Source organism: Pelobates fuscus, chromosome 13, assembly GCF_036172605.1.
Source record: "Pelobates fuscus isolate aPelFus1 chromosome 13, aPelFus1.pri, whole genome shotgun sequence".
NCBI classification, from domain to species: Eukaryota; Metazoa; Chordata; class Amphibia; order Anura; family Pelobatidae; genus Pelobates; species Pelobates fuscus.
The window spans coordinates 95,124,862-95,137,416 of record NC_086329.1 but is presented as its reverse complement, the minus strand read 5'-3'; the positions used below and the strand labels follow the sequence as shown (position 1 = coordinate 95,137,416).

At 41.0% G+C, this 12,555-nt stretch overlaps 1 protein-coding gene across 1 annotated transcript in view; it reads left to right on the top strand.

Annotated features, from left to right (window-relative positions):
• Window positions 1–12,555, top strand: part of TNFAIP8L2 (TNF alpha induced protein 8 like 2) — a 15,974-nt gene extending 3,419 nt beyond the window's left edge. The window contains exon 2 of the mRNA XM_063440506.1: window positions 11,731–12,555. Coding sequence (XP_063296576.1) covers window positions 11,734–12,291 — 558 coding nt within the window. The 5' untranslated portion in view covers window positions 11,731–11,733 and the 3' untranslated portion in view covers window positions 12,292–12,555. The remainder of the gene's footprint in view (window positions 1–11,730) is intronic.

The window sequence follows — 12,555 nt, the reverse complement described above, 5'->3', positions numbered from 1 at the left end:
GGCCATTTTGTGTATGTACAGTCTACATAAGTCAGTGTATGTCTGCTTAAGTCAGTGTGTGTGTGTGTGTGTGTGCATTGGTCACTGATTGTGATTGTGTGGACCATTGAGTTTGAGTGAGTGAGTCTGTGTGTGTGTGTGTGTGTGTACATATAAACATGGCATTGTAGCGGAGGTGCCTCTAGTGGCTGTAAGTGTGACAGCTACTAGAGTCTTGTTTAACCCTTCAAGTTAAGGCAATGTTTTATCTTGTGGGGTTAAACCTATAGGACCACTGTGGAGCGAATGTGGTGCAAAATCCTTGCGCCAGCCCTGCTGGGGATCCACCTTCTGGGCACCCCTGGTTTAAACGTTTACGGATTCCACTGGAAAGCTGTTCTATGTATCTACTATCTGTTCTATATCAACGGTAGCCCTTACTGCCTCCACCTGGGAGGCAATGCCAGGTATCTACTTCCCTTTCTATATCACAGTTGGCCTTTACCTCTCTCACTGGAAGGCTACTCCAGGGATCCACTACTCTTTCTATAGGGTTACATGTCTATTATCCTGCCAGTGAATATTGCATTTTGTGGACCCCATATTGTTGGCCATGCCTGTCTGAATTGTAAATAATATATTTATTGTGAGAATTTTAGTGGTACAAATAAGGAAATATTGTAGCTTTCAGGGAGTCCAAATGAAACACCGACCATTAACTTAATAACTAACACTTCCTTATGACACTGTCCTCCAGCTTCCCTTCCCACAGCTTGCAAGGCGACTAATCTATTTGTCTTTTATTTAGCCGGGACAGACTGGGTCATTCAGAGCCAACTGAGTAGAATTGTCTCTTTGATGGGTTGGGAGAATGTTGGGTATTACTCCTAGATGGCTAACAGGCACGTTGGCAAATGTATTTTAATTAGGATGTAATCTATGTATCGGGCACACCGGCAGGTCCCAATAATTGAAATGGTGAGATTTTACGTAATAGCAGATGAATGATGATGTTTATTCGTAAGCGCACAGTGTTATTACAGCTCTGCTCATTCCACCACCTGTTTAAATGTACAGTGTGAGTCCGGCTTGTCTAAGAACACTATAAACTGTAATATTTAAGGGCCTTGCTTAGAGTGATGGGATGTGCAGTCCACAGAATCCACAGTGCCCAGCTAGCTATAAAGCCACCACCGGAAGGAGAGCACAGGGCTGTAGTGAGGTGTGCTCGGTGCTGTGACGGCTAGCTCGGAGCTAGTCCCTGTTACACAGCCCTTCCCTACCTTTTGTGTTTATACAATGGGCAGGTATGACACGGTGACTGCAAAATCCATCCTCACCGTTCAGCCCACACCTTCCCCACATTTGTTTATACACAGTCACGGTGTCCCTGTTGATATGCACGTCATGCGATTTTGACATCAGTGATGTGTACCCTGGCGACCAGTATACTCCACTCAAGCAAGCGATGTTTCCTGTAAAACGAACAGCCCAGAAATGAAACCGTATAAGAATAATCCATAGAGACAATGCATTGTTCTAAATTTTCACACCTATTGTTCCCCTGCCACCTGCAGGATGCTCTGTAGACCAACAGACAGAGCCCTTTGTGAACTATTTCAGTGCAAATTTGGACACCTTAGTACATCAAAAAAGGTTAAACTCCCATTTATATTCATATTTTCATTTATCATTAATGTCCTTATCATTTTCACCTAAATACATTATTCCGTGTCCAATACAAAGGGGAATTTTGCCTCTCTATAAGGTACTGTTTATATATTTTGCTCGGCAGACTGGAGTCTTCTCGAACCAGCTGAGACAAATTTATAAATGCACAGTCAGCCAATCGTTACTAGTGATGTAACCCGTCGGCCTGTTGACAATTCGTATTCAGATAGCCTGCCTGCGTTGCTGCCTCTGTCCTGTTACTGTAGACACGTTAGAAGGCTGACAGAGGTTCAGACAAAAATACAGAACATAAGGAAAACCTCAGTCTGCAAAATCAAAACCAAAATCCCATGAAAATGTATAAGGGACTGTCTTATTGGCTTTTATTTAAACAATGCATTGTCAGTGCCAGTTTTGATGTCTCGCCAGGCCTGCGCGTGTTTGTATACGACACATACATCACGGTCTGTGTTTATCCTGCTTCCCAAACAGAAGTAATCCTGGTGATGAGTCACGTTTGTTTAGTAACCGTGACGTTCTCCCAGAGGAAGACACATTAATTATAAAAAAATAAAAAGTTAATTAACTTTCTCCTCTAACGCAGTCATTGCTGGGCGACTTGGCCCAGCCACGAAGAGGTTAATGTGATAGCTGCCAACACCTTGGTAGTTCTGCAAATAACCACCTCATTGCCTTTCAAACCCATTAAACGCAAATCAAGGTGATGGATGGCTAATGGAGATCTAACTGGGAATGTTCTATTACAACAGGTCACATCTAGTATGGGGTCACCGGCTGCATGCTTAATGCTTGTACAACCAATTTGTGCCTGCACAGTGTTCATTAACCCCTTCTACAGGGGCTGGATAGCAGATTTTTAATGAGATGGAGGAGAGCAGAGAATGTTCCGTATCTACAAACAGATTATAGCCAACTGGTCACCACCTTGCGGCACGCAATTTCACCAGGCCCGAAATACAAGACTAGAGAGAACAATCTGCCCACCTTTAAACATGTAAAAGTATTTCCTGATAATGGGAAAAACAGTTTGACATTGATTGACAACACTGATGTTGAAGAAATTCCACTGTAGCATCTCCACAAATTGTCCTGTCATGTCTTATGGTCAAACCAACTTCCCCTAGTGACCCAGATAAGAGCAATCTCTCCTAATCTCTAGCGCTGTTATCTCCACTCAGTGAGGGCTCGTGTTGGAAGAGCAGATCAAGAAAACCATCATGGTGACAATGTAGGGTATTTATATAACATTTGAGGGCCATAGTTGTTGGCACTCTAATACATTGAAGATCACGCCATATCGGTGTCCCATCAACGTATCACTCAACACCTGGTGCGTTTGGTCCCAAGAGTGTTTTCCGATGGGGAAGCCTTTAGTTGGACTGGCTTCAGATTAAATGCTGGCGTTAGTAGATCTGCAGCTCTTTATTCAGAGAAGTAGGACAAGATAGCATCAGTTATGTGAGAAGGAATTGCATTGTCACTCGCTGACATCTATCATGCATCATATAAACTACCAGCCAGTATTGGCCTACACCTGCCCGGTACAGTTAATCATTGGAATAGGAAGGGTGGCAGGGTGATTAAGTGCTCCATTTATTGTCCTGGACGCTGGTGCAGATACTGCGTGCTGTGACAGAGCAGAAAGTACACCGTTAATATGACTATGGTCAAATGTAGATCAAAAGAACCTGCAGTTTATTTTTCTAATCCTGAAATATAGCTCTAATCACTCCGAGGCAGCAGATGGATAAAAGAAACAATTTGTAATCGAAGCTCCTACCAGCAGCCCTTCCACTAAACCTTTGAGACTTTAAGCTCTTTCGAGCAGGACTTTTGCAACTTCTTCTTTTGTAAAAAGTTTGAAGTGGTCTTGTTGACTGTACACCCGTTGTATAGCACTGCAGCATTAATAATGTCTGTTTATATCAATATTTGCAAGAAGCTTTGTAGAGGAAAGAATCCAAAGACCTTCGCTTTCTACTTGGCTGTGAAGATGTGCCAGAATTTCTGCCTGCCCGGTTTATTTGTCATCAAATTCCATGGTAACACATCTTATTAGCAGAGTTTGGGAAGGCCTCCTGTGTTTAACTGATCGAGGGAAGCACACAGTACAGTTGCCATTTTACCCTTGGACTGCGCTACAGAACATGTTGGTACCTTAGAAATAAATAAATAATGAGTGGGCTAGAGAAAGTGAGTGTGTATTCGATAGTAACGCGGTTCAGCTGTGAGGAGGATAATTGATGATGTATAGTTTTGTTTTCTCCAGTGCGGTTTAGCTTGTACTATTACCATGAGGCCACGTGTGCAACATAATTCCTTACCATTATTGAAACCTGATTTACATACGGTGACACAATGTCATCTAAAACAGACACTTAAAACCTAATTTCCCTTGATTAACATGTTTTAAACCCAGCCTGAACAGCATGTCCGCCAGTTTACATGTGCGTTGTGCACGCGGTAACAGTATTTATATGACAGCGTTCCTTTAATATGATATAAAGGAACACGTAGTCTAAAAAGCTAGAAGAGCATGCTGGGTGTTGTAGTTTGTAGACCGCTGTTGCATTGATGTTAAAAATGCATTGTCTGTTCCTCTTGTGAACTCCCTTATACGGTAGCTCAGACGCTTCCTTGCTACAGGACAGGACTTAAAATAATTAATTGTAAATTATAGTCTATTGTTACAGCCAAAACCCAGCTTAGAAATGTGATCTAGAATTCGTCATAATGGCCTCCTCTACCTGATAACACAATAAGTGAGATTCCTTCCCCTGTTAGCACTAATTGTAATGTGTCTGACATAGCTTGTTGTTTGAAGAGGGTTTTTTTTTTTCTCTGCTCTAATTAAACAGGAAATATTTCCTGCACGTGAATTACAGAAGATTGTCTTGTCTGGTTAGAGCTTCCTTTAAATATCTCGCTGCAGATTACAACAGGGAGGGGTAGGACTGCGGTATGTACTATATAGTTTTTACGGTTTTATTTTCTCCCCTCCAGTGTGATTTGTTGCAGTCCACCCATCCTCTGTTATATAAACCACAAGAACATATCAAAAAAAAAATTATACGTGTCGTGGGTAGGCCAGAGTTATTTTCAGTTGCAGACGTACCGTCTTAGAAAGCGCAGTGGGTGGAGAAGTAATGGACTAAACAAACAGTGTAAGGTTATTATTCCAGATCTGTTTCTGACTATACCAGACACCTCTTTAAAATTCACTATAGAAAATATAGGGAAGTACCTATATTTCCAAAAAATAATACCATAAACTTTATTCCTATTGTATAGGAGAGTACTGTACAAGCAACATAGAAAGAGGAGAAGCTCACACGGTGATTATAGTTACCTCCTGCTGTACAATAAAATACCTATATTATAAAAATGTTATACAGTATCTCAAAGTGAAACTTTAAAAGGAGAGGTTATTGTAACACACAATATATAGAGCCTATTGTAAGTCGGCTCCAACCGTGGAGGCATCAAATGAAAATTTGTAAATAAACGTGCTTCAGTTGTTTAGGTCCCAAGAGAGACCCTTTTTTCTTCATCAGGAGGGATGATCAGAAACCAAAGTAATTAAAGGAGCACTGTAGGGTCAGGAACACAAACATATTCCAGACACTACAGTGTTATAATCACCATCTAGCCCCACTGGCCCCCTAAATATAGTAAAATCTTACTTTTATTCCAGTCTGCTGCTGGCTCTGCCCTTGATCTGTCTGCTTGGTTGACATCATTAGAAGTTATGATCTGAGCCAATTAAAATGCTTTCCCATAGCAAAGTATTGGGTTGGCTGAGATTGTCAAGGAGGCAGATCAGTGGCAGAGCCAGCACAAGCTAAACAGCCCTGTCCAATCAGCATCTCCTCATAGAGATTAATTGAACCAATGCATCTCTATGAGGGAAGTTCAGTGTCTCCATGCAGAAGGTGGAGACACTGAATGTCCGTCGCATTTGCCCCAGGAAGCACCTCCAGCAGCCATCTGAGGAGTGGCCAATGGAGGTGTCCCTAGGCTGTAATGTAAACAATGCCTTTTCTCTGAAAAAGCAGTGTTTACTGCAAATAGCCTGGAGGGGCTGACTATACTCGCCAGAACAAATTCAATAAGCTGTAGTTATTCTAGTGACTATTGTGTCCCTCTAATCAAAATAAGATTTATAAGTGTATACAAATAAAATCAAATAGCAGCAAAGGAAATAGCACAAAGTATTTTGACTGGTGCACAGCCTTCCCAGGTGCTTAATTGCAAAATACTGTCCCGCCCTTCCTTTATATGGAAATTGGAAATATGCCAATCATAAAATGGTGGGCACGTCGAAAAGCATTTTGCTTTTTCTTTTGCCACTATGTTTTGATAGTATGGGAGAATACTGTAACCTGTGTTACAATAGTATAGAAGAGTACCAGAAGCTTCATTCCTGGAATATCGGAGAGTCCCCAACCTTTATTCCTATAGTGTAGGAGGGTACCGGAACCTTTATTACTATAATATAGGAGAGTACCGGAACCTTTATTACTATAATATAGGAGAGTACCGGAACCTTTATTACTATAATATAGGAGAGTACCGGAACCTTTATTACTATAATATAGGAGAGTACCGGAACCTTTATTACTATAATATAGGAGAGTACCGGAACCTTTATTACTATAATATAGGAGAGTACCGGAACCTTTATTACTATAATATAGGAGAGTACCGGAACCTTTATTACTATAATATAGGAGAGTACCGGAACCTTTATTACTATAATATAGGAGAGTACCGGAACCTTTATTCCTATAGTATAGGAGAGTACCGGAACCTTTATTCCTATAATATAGGAGAGTACCGGAACCTTTATTCCTATAATATAGGAGAGTACCGGAACCTTTATTCCTATAGTACAGGAGAGTACCGGAACCTTTATTCCTATAATATAGGAGAGTACCGGAACCTTTATTCCTATAATATAGGAGAGTACCGGAACCTTTATTCCTATAATATAGGAGAGTACCGGAACCTTTATTCCTATAATATAGGAGAGTACCGGAACCTTTATTACTATAATATAGGAGAGTACCGGAACCTTTATTACTATAATATAGGAGAGTACCGGAACCTTTATTCCTATAATATAGGAGAGTACCGGAACCTTTATTCCTATAATATAGGAGAGTACCGGAACCTTTATTCCTATAATATAGGAGAGTACCGGAACCTTTATTCCTATAATATAGGAGAGTACCGGAACCTTTATTCCTATAGTATAGGAGAGTAGCGGAACCTTTATTCCTATAGTATAGGAGAGTAGCGGAACCTTTATTCCTATAGTATAGGAGAGTACCGGAACCTTTATTACTATAATATAGGAGAGTAGCGGAACCTTTATTCCTATAGTATAGGAGAGTACCGGAACCTTTATTCCTATAGTATAGGAGAGTACCGGAACCTTTATTCCTATAGTATAGGAGAGTACCGGAACCTTTATTCCTATAGTATAGGAGAGTACCGGAACCTTTATTCCTATAGTATAGGAGAGTACCGGAACCTTTATTCCTATAGTATAGGAGAGTACCGGAACCTTTATTCCTATAGTATAGGAGAGTACCGGAACCTTTATTACTATAATATAGGAGAGTACCGGAACCTTTATTACTATAATATAGGAGAGTACCGGAACCTTTATTAGTATAGTATAGGAGAGTACCGGAACCTTTATTCCTATAGTACAGGATAATAGTAACTTCCTTCCTTTACTATTGGAGAATACAATATTATTTTTTTCTCTAGTTTAGGAGAGTCACGGAACCATTGTTCCCTTAGTTCTTGTGTTTAATGCATAGATAGAACACTAAAACTATGCAAAATTAATAAAATAACTATAATAAAAAATATTTATTTCCAGATTTCTGTAGCACTGCTGAATTGTTCCCTAATGCTGTGCTTCATGAGCACTGCAATATTCTGATGCAAAATACTAACAGCTGTACTTCCAGAAACCAAAAGCAGGACATCATGCACGGCAGTAATTTAGGAACTAAAACGAAATCCTGCATAATGGGAGGGAGGGGAAGATTGAGACAAAAACACCCAGCTTAACTAGCTGTAACCTGTGGGTGCCTTTAATGAGAGTTTTTGTTGTTGGAGTGGTAGACACAACAGATGTTCTTCCAATATATACGTAAAAGATAGAATCTGTATCTCGGTGTGGACTGGAGGATGCAGCTCCTATCATTCTCAGCCCAGCCTCGGGTGATGAGAGTTGTACTTCCCCTAGAAGTTGCCTATTCATGCTGTGAATGATGTAGGGATCCCGTACAGTCTGGAGTCTATAAAGTTGGATATCTTTCGTTTACAAGCAAGCACAGATCAATTACCGTAGAGCCAACCACGGACCAAGCTGAACTAATTACCCTGTTATTTTTTAATTGAGTAAACGAGCTGATTGATGACTCTGTGAAGGAAACATGAAATACACAGAGCTGGGGAAGTTTGACATTCCCACCTCCCATGTCACATTGTGGGATTGCCAGAGCTGGTCATGTAAACATGGCACAGTTATTCACTAAACTGGAACTGAGGAGAAATGAGATGGGAATCGTAAATGGACAATTTGGATAGCATATTCAAATATATTTATCTTGGCTAGTTTGGGCTAAATTGTTAAATTCCACAGTCAAATCTCAACAAGTCAACGTTTTTAACGTGATTAACGTGATCTATGTAAAAATATAATTGGGACAATAACTGTTTGAAGGCACATTCTAGCATTACGATTACGAATATATGCACTACTAACTATACAGAGTTTTCCCCACTATTTAGAATGTCAATTCTGCACTCCTTCATTAAATAACTTTAAAACTTCCCTTTATTCCCTAGTGCTAGCCCTGTCATGTCTGCTCGTCCCCCCAGCTGAGATGTTGGCCAATCCAATGGTTTCCCATAGGGAAGTACTGAAAGGATAGTGCACATGCACAGCAATTGCCCCGCAATCAGCACCCCCTTTGAAGAGATGGATTGTCTCAATGCATCTTTATGGGGAGCTTTTGGCATCTACACGCAGAGCCTGAAGACGTTGAACGTTAGTCCTCCTGCAAAGACTGCAGGACTGTATCCAGGAAGCTCCTCTAGTGTCTGACAGTGTAGCCACTACAGGTGACAAGAGAAAGCTTTTCTGTCCCAGAACCACTGCATTAAGCTCTAGTGTTTCTGCAGCCTAGAGTGTCCTTTGAGATTTTCCTACAAAACTAATTCACGTGGAGTCCACTATACACTGCGTACCTTAGCTCAGTGATGGCAACTTTGTGATGTCCACATCTAATGACTGAGACTGCAAAGAGTTCATATCTTGAAAGATCCATGTGAACTCTGACCCTGTAATAAATGAGAATTAAAATTACCCAATTGAGGCCAAATTAGCTGTACTGTAAGCATACCTAACTTGAAGAATCTTCATTTTGGCTATTTAGCCCTAAGTTTTAAATTCACACTTCATTGAATAACCGTGCATGCCCTACCTAGTACTCCCTTCCCTAAACTGAATATGCTGTGATGCAGTATACGGAATTGATGTGATCCCCGTGAGAAATTAATTAATTGCAATTATAATAAATTGCTTGATCTGGTAATCCTATGCTCCTAGAATAATAATGAAGCTGTGTTTGTCTTGGGTGGATCATTATATAATCCCATATCTGTCAATTCTTAATATACGATGTTAGAAGCTGTCACAATATCAGTGTGTGGAGTTAGGAATAATCCGATAATGGTTCCATAGAGTGAATTGTACAGTTCCTTAAATGGACTCTCCAATGCCAGGAAAACAAACTATTTTTCTGGCACTGCAGGTCCCCTCTCCCTCTCACCCCCCATCCCAGGTTGCTGAGGGGGTTAAAACCCTTCAGTGACTTGCCTGTATCCAGCGCCGATGTCCATTGGCGGTGGGTCAGGGTCCGCCCACGCTCCTCCCCAGCGCATTAGACCTCCCCATAGGAAAGCATTGAATAATGCTTTCAATGCTTTCCTATGGGGATTTCAGCTACGCTGGAGGTCCTCAAATAGCGTGAGGACGTCCAGCAACGTTATAGCACACTTTTCGTGTTCTATGAACACGGAAGTGTCCTCTAGTGGCTGCCTAGTAGACAGCCACTAGAGGAGGACTTAACTCTGCAAGGTAAATATTGCAGTTTATGAAAACTGCAATAATTACACTTGCAGGGTTAGGAGTAGTGGGAGTTGGCACCCAGACCACTCCAATGGGCAGAAGTGGTCTGGGTGCCTGGAGTGTCCCTTTAAAAATCTCACCTCTGTGAAACTGTCACTTACTAGTAATTTAATGTTATGTTTATTTATCCCTGTATCTAACAAAAATGTTTCTGAGATCTGAAAAATGAAATTAAAGGAACACTTCAAACACTTAAAGCAGTTTAGCTTGCTAAAATGGTTTGTGTGAAGAACACATCCTTCCCCTCCCCCACTCCCCACCCCCTAATTTTACAAAAAGTGCAGGTTTCAATAAAAATTGGCATGTTTATAAATTAATATTGTTACACCCCTCCGCCTGTCAATCAGACAACGGTCCTGTTACTTCCTGGTTTGTTTATCTCAAATCGAGCTACATTGGGAAGTCTGATTGGACAGCCACAGAAAGTCTGGCCTGGAGAAGAAGAGGAGTACTTGCAAAGACTGCAGACAAGAGAACTGCAGCTTTTGCCAGCTCTTTTTAGATATGACCCAAACAAATGCATGTATGTTTTCATTGGTGTATCTACTAAATAGGGATGGCTATCTTTTGTTTTATAATTTGTAGTCCCTTTAAATCTAGAAACCACATTACTGTATTTACCTCTATCCCGGAACTAAATACCTCCATCGTGGACCCCTGCAAATCAGGGGTGTTTCTAGGATTAAAAAAAAAATACTGTGGGCTTGAGCCCAAATAATTTTGTGTCCCCTTCCTAAAGCGCCACCCTTTGCCCCTCCCAAAATCCCACCCCTTACTCTTCCCACCAATTACCCCTTAACACACCTCTTGACACACTCACACACTGGAGGTAGAGTGCCTTCATCAGAATATGTTGTTCCCACTGTCCCCTCGGCCCCCTCACTCCTCAATCCCCACCATCACACTTTCCAATCAATGACGCCCCTCCCTCCGGAATGTTTGTTTCTCTTGCTAATTTGCATCATGTGCCCTGACTGTGCCAGGATTTGAACTGAGCAGTATTGCTTTTTTCAATGCTAACAGTGCATCACAAGGAAAAAAGGTTAACACAAGATATAGGTAGTTTTCAAATTCTTATTCAATGGTGTCATTTTAACAATTGTGATGGGTCCTCTTTGAAAGGAGACAAAGCACTGACACATACTTTGGGCAGTGTAGCAGTCTTCCATGGTTACTCAGTGCTGCCCTCAGCTATTATTTTTGGAAAACAGTTAACAGGTTAGAAAGCAGCTTCAATCAAGGTAAAATCTGCCCCTAGCGCCTTAAGGAAAGTGAGTATTATCACCCTTCCCAGGGTATTCTCATGCAGTTACAGCCCAGTTACCTGTGGTTAGAGATAAGGCCTCACTTCCCCTGCCCAGAGAAGAGAGTTTTGGCACAGATTACTTGTATTTAGTTGTCTTAGCCAAAGTCAGCAGGATCAACCTGGATATGCCCCTGGTACATCCATAATCTGTGAATTTAGTTCTCCAGAATGACCACGGGTATTCTTTGAAGGAAAGTATCACAAATTGTCACCTCACTGGGGTCAACTATGTTGATTTACTCTGCAGGTATATTATGCCCTGGTGACTTATTTAGAAATGTTGATATATCCTGGCTATTTTAGAAGAAAGTGTAAGAAGTAGGGAGGTGATCCAAAAAAAAATGTATCTCACGGGGCAGAGCTCTGCTGTTTTGAAATGTCCCATTATCTCCAGTTCTGTCAATATGTGTCTATATAAGGAAGTCAAATGTGATTAAGCTGACAGATCAAGACTGTATTGACATGAAAGCATTGGAGTGGGTATATTTTGGTTATATGTACATAGTAATCCTACTTTTTTTTTTTTTTTTTTCTGCAGGCCATGGAGTTCAGTTCCAAAGACCTGGCTTTACAGGCACAGAAGAAGATACTCAGCCGCGTGGCCACCAAGTCGATGGTCAACATGTTCATTGATGAGACCAGCAGCGAAGTTCTAGATGAGCTGTACAGGGTTTCCAAAGAGTACACAAAGAATAAGACAGAGTCACAAAAAGTCATCAAGGACTTGATAAAGGTGGCGGTCAAAATAGGTGTATTGTATCGACACAACCGTTTCAGCCCCGAGGAGCTTGTGTTGGCCAATGATTTCAAGAACAAGTTGCACAATGGAGCCATGACTGCCATTAGCTTTTATGAAGTGGAATTCACTTTTGAGAAAGGAGTATTGCCTCAGATACTTATGGAGTGTAAGAACTTACTTCTTCGTCTTGTGGAGAAACATCTGACACCTAAATCACTTGGGCGGATCCAACATGTTTTCAATCACTTTGCAGATCAAGAGATGCTGACCCAGCTCTACAACCCAAAGGGGGAATTACGACCCCATCTGCAGAAAATCTGCAATGGAATGAACAAACTGATTGACGAAGGCAAATTGTGAAGAGATATGTAAATAATGCAATGAGGGAACAAAGGAAGTACGCGTGAGGTTTCTGGCCCAGTTATGTGTGGACCTTGAGAGACATTAATGCTTCTTAATGAATTGAAGCTCCATGCCAAAGGACACATAGGCTGCATTGCCATAACAGCTGGGCTACTATTGTACAGCAAGCCATGGATATAATATTGCACATTTTAACAGGCGTGCTATTTTATTTTTGTATTCAGGCTGTTTATAAAAGTTTAAATTAAGATAAAATATATG